Source organism: Lemur catta, chromosome 12 (assembly GCF_020740605.2).
Source record: "Lemur catta isolate mLemCat1 chromosome 12, mLemCat1.pri, whole genome shotgun sequence".
Taxonomy (NCBI): domain Eukaryota; kingdom Metazoa; phylum Chordata; class Mammalia; order Primates; family Lemuridae; genus Lemur; species Lemur catta.
This window is the reverse complement of record NC_059139.1, coordinates 8,916,663-8,933,614: the sequence shown is the minus strand read 5'-3', so window position 1 is coordinate 8,933,614 and position 16,952 is coordinate 8,916,663. Positions and strand designations below refer to the sequence as shown.

The window sequence follows — 16,952 nt, the reverse complement described above, 5'->3', positions numbered from 1 at the left end:
TTTATTGAAATTTCTTTTACACTTCCATGTTTATGGAGTTGGGGATCTGAAAAAGGTCATTCAGCTTGAGGGTGTCTACACTTGCACAGCTGCCGAAAGATACTATCTAATCCTTCCCTCTATTAAAAATTCCATAGGCAAGTGATCCTTCCCATTTGAGATTGTGTTCAGTTTCCCTCTGGTGCTTCATACACATCCCATAGTAACATTCATTTATTCATCCTAGGACGTGGTTTACTTTATTGAGGAGCTACCATGTGCCAGATGTCATGCCTAACATTGGGATTAGCTTCCAGGGACTCGACTCTGGTGCAGGAGACAGAGGAGTAAACAAATAGAGTCTACAGCGTGCAGTTAGTGCAGTGTTCGAGCTATTCCATTATAAGCAATTGAAAACCAGTTGTTAAGGTCAAGCCTCTTGCTTTGTGCCAGACATGATGCTGGCCCCGGGGTTCCCAGGAAGAATACATCATGATTAACACTAAGTCATTTTTATGCAGTACCATACTCAAGAGAAATTTGCCCATTAAATGTTGATAATTTTGGACTTGAATTGTTATTATTGTGCTTGTATGAAGCACAAGGTTCAAGGGAATTCCTGTCAGGGAGCCCTAATCTGGGTGCATAGGGGAGTTAGGGAACGCTTTCTACAGGAGAATATGAACTTGAACTGACTTTTTGAAGGTGAGTGGAACATAACCAGGCAGGTGAAGATCACGTGCAAGGGACCTGGAGGTGTGGGCAGCCCAGGATGTCAGAAATGTGGGTATGTGAGTGAGTGCATTTGTTTTCTAGGGCTGCTGTGGCTTAAAACAACAGAAATGTATTTTCTCACTGTTCTAGAGGCTAGAAGGTGACCTCCTCTTAACTTGATTGCATCTGCAAAGACTGTATTTCCAAATAATGCCACATTCACAGATACCACATAGGTGCCAGGGCCTAGGACGTATCTTTTTTGGGGTTCACAATTCAACTCACAACAAGGAATGATGAGCAAAGAGAGAAGCAGGGACAGGCCAGATTCCAAAGACTGAGCACATGACATTGCAGAATTCCACTTCATCCTGAATGTGACACCAGGCCATGGGAGGCTTTTACGCAGGGCAGTGACCTGATTTGTGTTTCAGAAAGCTTCTCTGGTGCAGGGCAGGAGGTGGAATGAAAGGAACCAAGGAAAACTGTGTTGAAAGCCATTGCAAAGTCAGGATGGAAAAGGCTGAACTGCTATAATAAAAGCCTTGTCAGAAGGGACAGAGAGGAAGGAAAGATAGGATGGATTTTAATGGTTTAAAACCATTGTTTCTTGTTGATCCATTGGACGTGTGCGTTGAAGGAAGGGACTTAAATTAACCAGGAAGTTCTTCCTGATGTTTCACTTAAATCCTTTTGCTAAAGCACTATAATCTCATGGTTCAGGAGCAAAGCTTCTCACAGTCTCGAGTTGTACATTGAAGATAATTTAAACTTCCTCTTTTGTTGATGAAATGCCCACAGATTTTTAGCCTCTTTTCATAGCAATTACTTCTTAAGATAGCATTGCTTTTGTTTTTTATTTTCCCTGCCATAAGGTTTCTGAAACAGGGGGCAGATCCTGGTTGTGTGAGTCCTAAATCTTATAAAATTATAAGTACAAATTTACACTCAGGGCCTTGTAAAGGGTCCGTGTAAGTGAAGGACCCTGAAACTGAACACTCATTAGCTTCCTGGTGGACTGCTTCTGCCTATAGCTGAGGAGGACTGTCAGTGCAGCACTAAATCTGAGCCCAGGGAACAATATTCTGTTTTTACCATAGAACAGAAACAACAACAAACACTTGCATTTACTTTATAGTTCGTGTTATTTTGTTTAATTGGCATGAACAGTGTGTGAGGTGGGTAGGGAAACAGGGCAAGCATGATTTTTAATGGCTAATTATAGGCAAGAAATTTAGTCTCAGAGATGTTTTCCTCCAATAGTGCGTGGTCATGGAATGTATCTTAGAACTCCAAGTATTATGCTATTCTCATTTTGTCATACTCCATGGGAATGGAAGTGAAAGACCAGAACAGGAGCTGGGTTTGAATTAGAAAACATTATGTGCAACCAAGATCTCCTGTAAAAAGCACCAGGTTTGGTACAGAATTGGAATTACCTTGTAAAGTGTTTGCATTGATCATATTGACTAGGTTATTGCTAACGTCAACTTGATAATCTCGTGGTGTGGAATGACAAGCTTTGAGAGAGTCTCATTTCACAAGAGAAAGCTTAGGGATTTTTTTCATCATCACATTTGTATTCAATATTTCCTTTAGAAAATGTTTTCCCCCTTACGGTATAGATTATTTGGAATTAATTGAGTATTCCCTTTTAGACTTCATGGGTAACTTTTTTATTGTTTTGAAATCAATTTTGTATTATGTCTTGTCTTGTGCAGTATTTTATAATCTGTAGCTTAATGTTCTATGAGAAAGACAACATTTATAAGAGGAGAATGGAGGAAAGTTAAACATTTAAAAATTTCTTATATGACTATAGCTATTTTGTTGGCTTCTAACATAGATCTACGATCGAATTCTGTCGGTTTCCTCCCGAGAGGGCGAGACGATTGAATTGGATAAACCTGTGATGGCAGAGGGCAATGTGGAAGTTTGGCTTAATTCTCTCTTAGAGGAATCCCAGTCCTCATTACATCACGTGATTCGCCAAGCAGCTGCAAATATTCAAGAAACAGGTTTCCAGTTAATTGAATTTCTTTCATTCTTCCCTGCTCAGGTCAGTGTACTGAAATTAGAAAGTATTTTTTATAAAGTCAGTCATCTTAAATCTCAAACATTGTCTATTGTAAGCTTCACAAATGGCTATAATTTAACTCTAGACCAATATTAAAATTTTCACTAAATAGAGATAACCGTATTGATTTCAACTACAGATTATATGGTCATATATAGAGAGAATTAAATGTGTATTTGGGTTGTAGAGATATTTGCTATATTTTCTTTAACTTAAAACAGTTTTTTCCCCAATGAATATCTTTATGTAACAATGTATATAAATCATAAAAATGTGCCTAGTGCATAGTTTACTAGAAAAATGAAAATATATTTTAGCATAAAATACAGGAAACAATATTTTTTTAGTCATTGTGAGCAGTAAAGATTTTGTGAGCATCTACTCTGGGTAAACACAGTGCTAGTTTGGGTAAAGCAAGTTTAAGACATATTCTTTACCTGTGAGAAACTTAAAGTCTATCTAGGAAGAAATGTGACTTAAACACAAATGACTTAAAACTACAAGAAGTAGAGTTCTCATAGGTTGTGAAAGAAGGTCTCGCATTGATGTAATCAAGGCTTTATACTTTCATAATAATCACAACTATTCATTATGTTCTACTTTCTATTTAAATGTATAAATGTGCAACACAAACACATAAACCCTTTTTTATTTCCATAAGGTTGGATTACTAGGAATTCAAATGATATGGACACGGGATTCAGAAGAAGCCCTGAGAAATGCCAAGTTTGATAAAAAAATCATGCAGAAAACAAATCAGTCTTTCCTGGAGCTACTAAACACACTGATAGATGTCACCACGAAGGAGCTGAGTTCCGCAGAACGGGTGAAATACGAGACTTTGATTACTATTCATGTGCACCAACGGGATATCTTTGATGAGCTGGTAAATTCTTTATAAATGCTGTGGCATATCCAGAAAAGCAAATCCTAGATGCTATCTGTGTTTACCCACTAGAATTAGTTTGACTGAATTCAGGGAAAAGGTTAAATTCAGGCAAAGAATCATCTTCATAATCAGAGCTCGTTGTCAGATTTTCTTTTCAGTCCTTAACTGAAATGTCAGTCATATTCCGATGATCTATGCTAAGATGTTACTGAGGCAATTAGACTTTATTTTACAATTCTTTATGTGATTATTTTTAATGTTAAAATGTCATATAGCATCCTGAAAAGCTTCCATTTTTCTTTTTCTCCTTTTAGCTATTAGTTGAAGATCACCAGTTTCTTGCTACAGAAATTATTAGTAATATTGCTAGTGGAGCTGTTTAGGATCTTTTGAAAAGTCACATCCTTGACAAGTTTTGCTACATTTTATGTCATTGATTGCAAATGGTCTTTCCTAATATAGCTTGTGACATTCAGGTGTCATGCAGGTTTTTGCCTTTAAGGAGAGAATAGAGTGGAAAAAGAGTTTAGCAGCTGTAGGAAATGGGAAATGTGAAAAGAAATGAAATGAAATTTGTCCTTTACTGTAAAATATAACATCAGATAAGAGAGGCAAGAAGCTCTTATTTTCATAATAATTTTTTGGATTGTGTCTCACCCCATTATGTAAAAAAGATTATGAAAGATTGGTACTGATGTGATGGAAATAAAGGCAGCGCATTCAAGCTATTGTGTGCTAATCTCCTCTCAATAGTTAAGCACACTATTTGCCACTCTGAGAAATAAAGGGCTCAGGGTAATTTTAGTTCTTATTTGTCAAAGAAAAATGATTAAAGTGGCTTAAAATTTGCTGAAAAATTCAGACAAAAGCATTGCTAGGCAATAACCTGTCATTTAGATGTTAGAAATTTTGGCCCCGTGTAATTACTAGGAAAAGTAATTAATGGATTAAATAAAGAACTCAACAGTATACTTTGTCATAATCTTAAGAGACGCCTTTTTCCTAATGAGATTGTTTAGTTCTGTCTTGGTATGCCAAAACATGTTTTTCATAGATTATATTTCATGACTAGGACTATGGTATTGGGCATTTAAGGGTGAAATTCAAGAAATGAATATCTTATTATTAAGATATGTAATGCCATTTAAACGGGAGGGGAATAACTAGGGGTGGCTCTTGAATTTTCCTTTCCCCATATCTTCTACAGTTTACTTTTTATTGATCAGTAAATGAATGGGTTGGCTGGTGATATGGTTGACATCTCTGAACTAGTTGGGTTGTCTTTGAGTTCTATTTATTTCACTTTATGATCTACATGAATGCTAATGTGTCTGTTTAATAAGTGATTCTCATCAGAGTTCTAACATATACCTTTTGAATTTCAGTGTCACATGCATATCAAGAGTCCTACGGACTTTGAGTGGCTGAAACAGTGCAGATTTTATTTTAATGAAGATTCTGACAAGATGATGATTCATATCACAGATGTGGCTTTCATATACCAGAATGAATTTTTAGGCTGCACTGACAGGCTTGTCATAACGCCACTCACAGACAGGTGACGGGAGGATTCTGATGCCTCAGCCTCTCTGCTCCCCTCCTCCCCTGGCGCTTTCATTCTCTTGGTTGTTCAGGGGATTTTTGCTTAGGGTTTACTGGCTCTTTGATATTAAAACCTTTGAAATCTAATATTTTTAGCTTTACACCTGTGTCTTCATCTGGGAATTAGGTTTGTGACTGAAACAGACCTTTCTTCTGTTGCCTTCAGTCTTATAAAGGCGAAGTTTAAATGTATCTGTGGATGTTGAATGAATAATAACAGGAATTAATTGCTGTATGTCACTAGGTACAAATCACCGTGGGCCTTGAGGGCTGCTTTAGTGCCTTTTCATTGCTGAGAAACAATTTAGATGGTTTTTTTTAGCAGGAAAGAAATTGAGTATCAATGCAGGTGAAAAGCAGGGACAGGCACCTGGCCAGGCATTTGGAGGCGTTAGTGAGAGCATCACTGCAGCCCCCTAGACTCAGTCTCCTCATCTGCAAGATAAACTAGGCTGTCTCCAAGGGTCCTTCCAGGAATGATACTCTGTAATTCTCTTAGTCTGATTTGAACTTTGTGGCATCAGCCACATTGTATATTCTCTGTTCTAGGATGCGCTGAATCTTTATTATTGCATCACGTTGTGTGCATGTAACATAACATCACACCATAGCCCATAAATGTGTGTCATGAAGGCTTGTCAATTAAAAATACTATTCATTTAAAAAGCGTGAAGAGTTACCAAATAGGAATTTCCCTTGAAACACGTACGCGGTGATGTCACACCTCCTCTCCTTCAAACCTCCCGTACTTCCTTCCCTTCTTCTCTCTCCACTGAAGGCCTTGTTTCCTGTTTTATTGAGGAGACAGACGAGGTCATAGGAAGAGACTGTGCCCTCATCCTCCACTGCCACGTCCATTAACCTGGACACCTCTCCCCACGAAGTCTCTTTCTCTCCTGGTTGTCCAGACAGGTCATCCAAAAGCCAACACCTCCACTGAACCCACGATTTCCTCTCTGGGTGCAGCATCAATTTTCACTTTCTACTGGATCATTTTCATCAACATACAAACATGTTGCAGTGTTTCCACACAGAAAACCCTACGGTGACGGCTCCAGTTTCCTTCCAATTCCTACGCTCCCATCAAAATCCCTCGAAAGCACAATTTCTCTCCACCTGGTTTGTTTTGAACTTGCTCCAAGCACTTGGTGTTAGTTTTTATTTTTTGCTGCCCTAACGAATTGCCACAAATTTAGAAGCTGAAACAATACAAGTTTACTATTTTTACAGTTCTGTACATCAGAAATCTCACACGGGTCTCACTGACTAAATCAGGTGTCAGCAGGGCTGTGTTCCTTCCTGGAGACTCCAGCGGGGAATCTGTTCCCTGGGTGGTTGGCAGAATTCCTTTCCTTGTGGTTATAAAAGGATCCCATTTTCTTATCGTCAGCCGAGGGCTGTTCCAGCTTCAGAAGGCTGCCACAGTCCTTGACTCTCAACCCCTTCCTCCATCTCCAAAGCCAGCAGCGGGGGCTTGAGTCTCTTTCATGCTTTAAATCTCTCCTCCTTCTGTCTCATGTCTCTGGCCCACCCTTCTGCTTCTCGCCTCCCCTTTTAAGGACTCATGAGATTAGATTGGGTCTACTGGATAATCCAGGATAATCCCTCCATCTCAATGTCTTTACCATTAATGACATCTGCAAAGTCCCTTTAGCCATGGAAAGTAACATGCTCACAGGTTCCAGGGACTGGAACGTGGACATGTTTGGGGAACCCATATTCTGACAACCACACTTTCCCCATCACTCTCATAAAACAGCTCTTGTGAAAGTCACCCTGACCTTCGGGTTGCTAAATCCAGTGGTTCTTCCTGGATCGCGTCTTCCTTGAACAATCAGCAGCATTGGGACAGTCCATCATTCTCTCCTTTTCGATATACTTTCTTCAAATGGCTTCTAGAACACCATGCTGACCTGGTTCCTCACTCTGGTGTGGTTGTCCCTTCATATCTGTTCCTACTGGTGGTTCCTCTTCAGCTTTCTGACCTCTTCGATATAGAACATGCCAGGGCTCTTTCCTTCTCTGTCTCCTTAAGTGATCCCATGTGGCTTTGAATACCACTAGATGTTGACCTCAAATCTCTGCATCCATCCAGGGCTTCTCCTCTGAATTCCAGACATGTATATCCACCTGCCTACACTACATGTCCACTTGGATGCTTATAGGATATTTTACCTTAGCAGGTTTGATTGTCTGCCACAGAAGTACCCTCCTGTCATCTCTGCATTTCAGTAAATGGGCAGTCCATGTTATCAGAGTGGTGGGGGCAGTGTGATAGTCAGAATAATGGTCTTCCCTAAGATGCTCATGTCCTAATCCCTGAAACCTGCGGATGTTACCTTCCAGTGGTTCAGTCCAACAATCCTTGGAGCATCTTTGAGGCCGTTCTTTCTCCCTCACCTCATTATCCAATGTACCATCAACTTGGTCAGTGCTACTTTCAGAATTCATATAGAAAGTGACTGCTTTTCACCCCTTTGCTGTTACTACTCTTATCCAAACCGTTGTAATCCCTAACCTGGATTATTGCAATGGTCTTTTAATTGGCCTCCCTGCCTCTGCTGTTGTCCCTGTACAGTCTGTTCTCAGTTCAAATACCAGAATATAAGTCAGATCCTGTCACTCCTTTGCCCCAAACTCTCCACTGTGGTTCCATTTCACAAAAAGTAAAAGTAATGTCCTCACTTCAGCCAAAGAGGCCCGCCACGATCTGGCCCCTGCCACCATCTGGCCCCTGCCACTTCTCTGCCTCTCCTTCCTCATTCAGCTCCCGTTACCTGCTCCTTGGCTGTTTCTTGAACAGTGCCAGCACAGTCCTGCCCCAGGACCCTTGTACCTGCTGCACTCTTGACCTGGAACCCTCTTCCTTCAGTAGTGGCTTAGCTTGCTTCCTCACTTCCTCAGGCCTCTGCTCAGATGTCACCTCAGAGGGGTCTTTGAGCCTCCACATTTGCAGCAGCAATCCTCACACTCCATAACCCTCTGACCCAGCTTTATTTTCCCTGTTTCTTATTTTTAAAATAATCTGTTTCCTCCCTTTATGGTATAAGCTTCTTGAGGCATGGGCTTCATGTGATTTATTCACTAGAATAGTTCTGTCACATAACAGGTGCTAAATACATATTTGTTGAATACATGAAAGAAATGATTATTTCCAAAGTTGCATCTTAATGGTGAAAATTTTAAATGGTACAGAAGAACACGAAGTAGAAAATGTGGGAGGGAAACTTTCCTATTTTTCAAAATGATTAACAGTTTATTTTCTGTGCCTCTGAAAACTTTGCATGGCTATATGTCAAAATCCCTTTTAAATTTTCACATGTAGATATCATAGTTTACAACCTTTTCTGCAACTTGATTCTTTCACTATATTCACTATCATGCATTTTTTATATCAAAAAACTTGAGAACTTTAAAAGCTGAAGAAGTTTTTATAAGTGTACAGGTAGAGGTGCTTCCGAAGTGTTGCAGCCTGATTCACCCAAAATGTTCACTTGTTCATTTTTCTCTAAATAATTTGATTATGTGAGAAGTGATTCATCACGTTTTGCTAGTTATTGGGAATCCATTGCAAGATTTGCTCTCTTTTACAAAAGAAAGCTTCTCACTAAAATTAATAATTTAAAACAGTAGAATGCTAGAGGCACTGATAGGTTTATTGTTAGTGTTTCGCTGGCTGACTTGTGAAAATTCAGCAACTGCGGCAGCTCTCCAGGCTCTGGGAAGCTCAACCCCATGTAGACAGAGTTGCAGACATTTCAGATGATAAAATAGTCATTATAATACGATAACATATAGCACCTTTGGCCAAAAACACATGGTGTTTTTAATGACCCGTCCTTCCTCCCACTTCTGAGCACACGCAGAGAAGTATAGAATTGTTTGGACCACAGCTGTCACTTAAGGCAGAGGGCAGAGGAAGTCGAGGGCTGATAGAAGCATCTTTCTTATCCGATTGGTAAGAAATGTAGACAGGCCTAATAATATGTATCTTTCCCTGACATATTTTTACAGCTTCTGTGAGTCATGCCTGACTGTTGACCACTCAACTCTGCCTGTACAGCTGTGTAGTCTTAGGCAAGACGCCCAATGTCTCTGATTCCTTTCTTTTAGAATCATTGTGTGGACTAGAGGTAATACAAATACACAGAGCAAATGGTAGTCATTAATATTACTTCTGCTATGATTGTTGTTTTTCTGACTCACTGATAAACACATTCCTTAGCAATGTTTCCTTTTGTTTTTCCTTAAGCACGTCCTATAATCAAAGAGTCTGTAACTAAACCAAGTTCTCAACAAAGAAAAGTAACTTGCTGACACATGTACCTTTGTTGTCTTAGGAAACTTTTCAGCATCTTAGAATCAATAGGAGCTGAAACCACTTCTGGTTTACATGTGGTGAAATGCATCTACCGTGATATGAATACTTAATACTGATGGTGGTGAGGGATTCGGTCAAATTGAGTGCTAACGAGCATTGGGTCATGGGGTTGGTTGCTGTTCATTTGGCATCATGGTCACATTTTATATCTCTAATTCCAATAGCTGTCGAGACAGGAGAAACCAGATAGGAGTGTATGGCTGGACCAGCACAACCCATTTATTCACAAATATTCATAGCGTACAAGGTGCCAGGGGTTAGGCAAGTAGTTCAAGGTGTGAATCTGAACTAGACCCAGATCGCGACAGCAGAGAGTTTACAGCAGTCTAATTGGAGGGTGGAAAACTGAAACAGAGCTGTCAACAGGCCATTAAAACACACAAAGTTCAAACCCTGTTCACGAATGGAGACATTTTTGAAAATAGCTTGAAAGAGATTAGAAAGGAAAGCAGAGGAGGGCAGGAGGGAGGGAGGCACACACACGTCTAGGATACTCTGGGAAGAGTCTCATTAACAGGTATGTGGCGATGCTCCAACAGATCATTCTTGTCACTGGAAGGCTGTTTGGGTACCAGTGTAGCAGTTGCTCTGAAGCCTCACCAAGCAGAGAAAGTAAGAGATAAGTCACCTGACATGCCCACTCACTTTGCAGGTAAATAGGATGATTTCTTTGAAGCAACTTGCTACTTTTTCAGTTTAAATATAAACCACTTATAATGAGGGTTTGGGAGGCAGAGCAGCTGAGTGGACAGAGTTGATGGAGACATATTTCTTACCCTGGTAGGGTGGACTGGACAGGGACAGGGACAGGGCTTGGCTTACACCCAGACAGCCTGGCCCACGTCTTAGCTCTCCCACCACAATCCTGAGAAATGTTGCTCGATCTCTGTGAGCCTCTTTCTTCATCTGTAAAACAAGGGAAAAGAACAGTAGCTTTCATCCAGAGTTCTCTGGAGAATTAAGTGAGATAATGCATGTGGAGCACATCGTGTTGGCTGTTGTAATGACAGATTCTGCCCTGAAAGGGATGGCGAAAGTGCAAGGGGGGGAGAATGAAGACCCTGGGTTAAAAGGCACAATGAGAGTGACAGCAGGCATCCTCCTGAGTTCACACCCAGGTCTTGTCTTCCGTATCCAGGCTCTGTATACGTTCAGGGCTGAGTCGCTGACTTGCCTTTTCAGCACCTGTTTCCAATAAAATAGAGACCCTGGAACACCTCCAGTTGGTGTGCTAACTGTTCGTTTTCACCCTTCATGCTACGTAATCACTTCATTTTCTTTGAAATATTTTTCAAGTCCAGATGAATGTTTTATAGTTTGGCCATAAGAAAACTGTAAATCGCATCACTTTACAACTTGTCTCCTTTGACAACACCAGGTGGTGCTGGGAATCAAGTCATTCATCAGCAAGTTATCAGGTTAAAACCTTTCCTTCCTGGGCGTTCTCGTATGCTCTCTCCAATCTTTTAGTTGTTAATCTCATATAGCAAGACACAGTGGAAGGTGTGTGCAGGTCTTATAGCTGCTCACAGAAATAGATTCAAGATGTGATTACTTAGCAATGTGTGATTCAAATCCCAGGTACGTCAAATTATCGACTCTTAGATTCAAAAGGGGATTAATCTATTTAAATGGTTCCAAATCTGTTTCACAGAATATCATTTTTTTTTAGATGGGGACAGATTTCTGTGAAAAAGATTCCAGGTGAATTTTGGAAATGCTATGTATAATTTTTCATACTTGGAAATTCTCAATACACATTATCATAAGAAAGCCTGAAAAATTCAGCAGTAGCCTGTTTAACCTTTTCAATTGTTTTCAAACTAATTTACTAATAGATTACCCCCTCCTTTTTACAGAACACATGTTAACATTGATAAGGATAAATGTCTTTTAGGGGATAGTTTTGGAAATGTTATGTACAGGCAAGGGCTTAGATCTCCTGTTCTCTATTCTCATGTGGGTTTCATTTCACTGTGATGTCTTGGAAGTACCTTCCCGATGCTGGTGGGATAGTTCTAGTGATGGTTCTTCCCCCCAGGTGTTATATCACGTTGGCTCAAGCTCTAGGAATGAGCATGGGGGGAGCCCCTGCTGGACCTGCAGGAACAGGCAAAACAGAAACTACCAAAGATATGGGACGATGTCTCGGAAAATATGTCGTGGTTTTCAATTGTTCGGACCAGATGGATTTCCGAGGACTTGGACGGATTTTTAAAGGTTTGGGTTATATTTTTAATTTTATGGGAAATTTCAGCTAAGGTAGAACATCTTTTTGAAATTTATTTTTCATCCATTGGCTACCTTTTAGGGTCATTTTTCAACTTTGTAAAACATTTTGGAAAATCTTTAGTCTTGCCAGTATTGTGTGGACGGAATGTTAGTGTCACTTGCCTTTTGGGATGTTCCTTTGTCACTGAATATTGGGTGTTTACAGATAAAGTGCCAAACTGTGAGCTGTTTTGGGTTGCTCGATGCATGATGTATTTGTTCAACTTTATTTTTGAACAAACCTGTATCTGGCTTGTTTTGGCAGCTTCATTATGTCCTTTTCCTTGGCTTTCCAAAATTGTATACTAATTGGATTTTCTATTTAATTTCCTTCCTCAGGACTGGCACAGTCTGGATCCTGGGGTTGTTTTGATGAATTTAACCGTATTGATCTACCAGTTCTGTCAGTTGCAGCCCAGCAAATTTCCATTATTCTGACATGTAAAAAGGAGCATAAAAAATCTTTTATTTTTACTGATGGAGATACTGTGACTATGAACCCTGAATTTGGGCTTTTTCTAACTATGGTAAGGAGACGCCTGAAAAGCTACTTAATTTCAGCTTTATCACAGTCTTCATGCATCTCCCTGGTCTTATGTCATTTATGTTCCATGAATGGAAACTGGGATTGTAATTTTCCCTCCTGTGTGAAAGCCTGTAGTGTTAAACAAAGATCATATTTATAACTCACAGCTTGTTCTGTCCAGGTGAGAGGAGAGTGTGATGTCTGAGTGAGATCTCTGGTTGCCATTCCAGATTTGTTGCGTGTGTATACATCATGAATCCTCTGATATCATGCTAACATGTGCTTGTTGGACCATGATCATATTGTTCATTCTTGGGTTGTATTTTCTGTTTAGAATCCTGGCTATGCCGGGCGGCAGGAACTCCCTGAAAACTTGAAGATTAACTTCCGCACGGTGGCCATGATGGTCCCTGACCGTCAGATAATCATAAGGGTGAAGTTGGCGAGTTGTGGCTTCATTGACAATGTTGTTCTGGCCAGGAAGTTTTTCACACTCTACAAATTGTGTGAGGAGCAGCTTTCTAAGCAGGTGTGTCATTCTGGAGGTCTCTGTACTTAGGCATATTTCATTTTGCTATTCAGTTAAACGTTCTCATTTTGAAAAATTGTAGACTGGACTTGTTGACAAAGTTCTTTATTGATACAAAGTAGGAAAGTGTATCATTATAAAATAATTTTACATGCATAGTTTAATTGAGAAGTACATTTAAAGAAATTAATATTGACAGTGTAGAAATGAAGTAAATACTACCCAAACTGATTTAAAAAACAAAGAATTATGGATATTAATATTTGCTGTTTATTCCACCTATACATTCATTATAATATGATCATCCTGGTTTTCAGAAATCTCTCAATCTTTTACTTTTCTCATTTCTTTTTTTTTGTCAATAGATTTAGGGGGTACAATTGTTTTTTATTACATGGATAAATTGTACAAAGGTGAAGTCAGGGCTTTTAGTGTACCCATCACCAATATCAGGTACATTTTTCCAGATAAGTAGTTTCTGATCCTCACCCGCCTCCCACACTCCCCTATTCTTAGTTTTCAACATTCCTTATCCCTCTTCATGGTCATAGGTACCCATTGTTTAGCTCCCACTGATAAATGAGAACATGTGGTATTTGCTTTCCCATTCCTGAGATACTCCACTTAGGGTAGTGGTCCTTAGTTCCATCCAAGTTGCTGCAAAAGACACTATTTCATTCTTTTTTATGGCTGAGTAGTATTCCATTATATATATATATATATACACACACATACTGCATTTTCTTTACTCCTTAGTTGATGGGCACTTAGGTTGATTCCATAGCTTTGCAAATTTATTATCATATGCCACATTTATTATTACACAGTGTCTGTGGATCAGGAGTCAGCTTAACTGGGTCCTGTCGTTAGTGTCTAACAAGGCTGTAATCAAAGTCTTGGCTGGGGTTGCAGTTTCATCTGATGCTTGCCCAGGAATGATCTACTTCCAAGCTCACTGTGGTTGTTGGCAGAATCCTGTTCATTGAAGTTTTAAGACTGAGGGCTTTAGTATCTTGCTGGCTGTTGTTTGGAGGCACCTGCCTTCAGTTCCTGCAGGCGATGTGAGTTCTTTGCAACATGGGATTCCCTGATGTGGCCACTTGCTTTCTCAAAGTTAGCAAGAGAAGAGGTTACAGCAAGAAGAGTGCTACAATCTTATGTAATATGACCATGTGATCATATGCAACCCGTTGTCTCTATTGTATTCTATTAGAAGCAAATCACAGGTTTTTTTAAGGTGATAAGATCCTCCAAGTGCATGAACACCAGGAAATGGGTATCATGCCACAATTTTCTAGCACATTCAAATAAAATTAGTAAAAGCCTATGCTAAATGATGACACATTGCAATAAACGTAAGAATATAACATGAATATCCTGCAACCCATGTTCACAAAGTCATTGTGAATAAAATGAGTTGATGTGTACAAAACAATTGGCCCCATACTGATCTCGTGATGAACATTCTGTGACTCTCCCTTCATGCCCACAGAATCCAATTCTGATAGGAAGTTTTCCTATGATTAATTTTATCCACCAACACTGGTTACTTATATGCAAATTTATTCACATTTTTACTTAATTGTCTTTATTAGAATTTAAATTTCCTGATGGCAAGACCTCAATGTGAATATTTTTGTGTGCTTCATCTTCCAAATGACTAGTATTAAGTGAGGCATACTGCTCCTAATTACCTTATCAGATAGCTGTTTTGTTTTTGTTTTTGTTTCTCTATAGGTAATTTTTCAATGTGGTAAAAATATATAACATTAAATTTACCAGTGTAACCATTTTTAAGTGTACAGTTCAGTAGTGTTAAGTATATTTACAATGTTGTGAAACAGATTTTCATAACTTTTTCATTTTGAAAAACTGAAACTGTATACCCATTAAACCAGTGGTCCCCAACCTTTTTGGCACTAGGTACCAGTTTCATGGAAGACAGTTTTTCACAGAAGGGGAAGGGGGAGAAGAGAAGGGAGCTTAGGCAGGGAGGCAGGTGGTGGGGAGCGGCTGTGAATACAGATGAAGCTTCACTCGCTTGCCTGCTGCTCACCTTCTGCTGTGTGGGGCCCCTGGTTCCTAAGTTGGGGACCGCAGCACTAAACAACTTCTCTTTTCCTCCTCCCCCAGGCCCTGGTAACCACCATTGTAATTTCTGTTTCTAAGAATTTGACTACTTTAGATACCTTATATGAGTGAAATCATACAGTGTTTGTCTTTTTGTGCCTATTTTACTTAGCATAATGTCCTCAGGTTTCATTCATGTTGTAATATGTGACAGGATTTCCTTCCTTTTTATGGTTAAATAGTATTCCATTACACATATATGCCACATTTTGTTTATCCATTTGTCAATAGATGTTTGGGTTGCTTCCACCTCTTGGCTATTGTGAATGGTGCTGCTATGAACGTGGGTATGCAACTATTTCCTTGAGATGCTGCTTTCAATGCTTTTGGCTATATTCCCAGAAGTAGGATTACTGGATCTTATGGTAGTTCTATTTTACTACCATTTAATTTTTTGAGGAACAGCTGTACTGTTTTCCACAGTGATTGGATGATTGGATTTTAATTATTCACTTTATATTAATATATGCTGAAATTTGGCATGATTGAGCTTTTATAAATATATACCAAGGCAAGGATGAAGCTGGGGGCTCAGCTTCCTGATTTATCCTTATTCTTCCTCCACCAGGTAATCCTGATGTGCAGCTGCTTTTCTTCCTCCTCAAAAGGCATATATGTATCTATCTGTATGTAGATATATATGAGACAGTCATGAGTGAGGTCCCAGCTTAATTCTGGTTCTGAATTTGAATTTTAGCTTTAGAGATATGAGCAAATTTCCTTATGTATGATTGATTAAGAAGAAGCTCAAAGGGACATTTGTATTCCAATAGGAAATTTATTCCTTTTCCCCTGTCAAGCTATGTCAGTTAGTTCTGATCTAAGGGCTTAAGCTAATGATGGTGGATGGGAGGAAGCTTTTGGATATTCTGTATTTGCTCAAAAAGTATATCTATGAAGAAATTTATTGCTCCATTGGATGTATGAGTTTTCTAAAGGAAAACTAGCATTTATTCATTATTGTGAATAGGACTTCCGTTAAATTCGTATAGCTTCCATGAATAGGTTAATATTGAAAATAAGCCCAGTATATTCAAATTCTTCAGGTACATTATGACTTTGGCCTGCGTAACATTCTGTCAGTACTGCGGACCTTGGGAGCAGCAAAAAGAGCCAACCCCACGGATACGGAATCCACGATTGTCATGCGGGTACTGCGAGACATGAATCTTTCTAAACTGGTAAGATTCACAAATGGAAACGTTCCACCCACTTAAATATCAGTTCAACTAACTAAGCACAAATGAGACTTAGAAATATTTATTTAAAATGCTCATTTAAAATGCCTAATTATCAGACAAAGTGCCGAAAAGCATAACTTTAAATTATACTTTTTCAGAAGTTCTTTTTGTAATGACTCCTATCTACTCTAAAATGTGCCTATTTCAATGGAATTGGAGTGGATTAAAAAAAATCCTCATGTTAAGGTTCTAAATACCTTGAATCATTTTTGCATTTTAGAACTAAAATCTTGCCTTTAAAGTCTGGAGGGCCTGGTAGGAAATTGGATGTAAATTTTATAACTATGTAATAATTTCACAGTCTTGTTTCATAGTAGAGACTGATAATCAATATCCAGTATCAGTGGATCTATTTACAGGACAGCAAAATAATGTATTTTTATTTCAAAATAAAAGTATGAACCAAGTTCCAGTTCATAAATTTGTTAACTATTTCTCACTTAAAAATTCTTTTTAATTTAAATTGGAAATTGTGGACTATAATGTATCCCCCTAAACTGGCTATTTTATGGAAGGATTATCATGCATGCAGTATTTTCTTCCCTTCCATTTTCTTGCTTTCTTCTTCCTTTTCCTCCCCTTCTTTAAAATTTTTTTTTAAATTAATAACTTA

General features: G+C 39.0%; 1 protein-coding gene across 1 annotated transcript in view; it reads left to right on the top strand.

Annotated features, from left to right (window-relative positions):
• The window catches only part of DNAH5 (dynein axonemal heavy chain 5), a 193,791-nt gene that overhangs the window by 70,716 nt on the left and 106,123 nt on the right, over window positions 1–16,952 (top strand). The window contains exons 33-39 of the mRNA XM_045565937.1: window positions 2,540–2,752; window positions 3,432–3,656; window positions 5,045–5,217; window positions 11,684–11,862; window positions 12,253–12,440; window positions 12,774–12,968; window positions 16,145–16,279. Coding sequence (XP_045421893.1) covers window positions 2,540–2,752; window positions 3,432–3,656; window positions 5,045–5,217; window positions 11,684–11,862; window positions 12,253–12,440; window positions 12,774–12,968; window positions 16,145–16,279 — 1,308 coding nt within the window. The remainder of the gene's footprint in view (window positions 1–2,539; window positions 2,753–3,431; window positions 3,657–5,044; window positions 5,218–11,683; window positions 11,863–12,252; window positions 12,441–12,773; window positions 12,969–16,144; window positions 16,280–16,952) is intronic.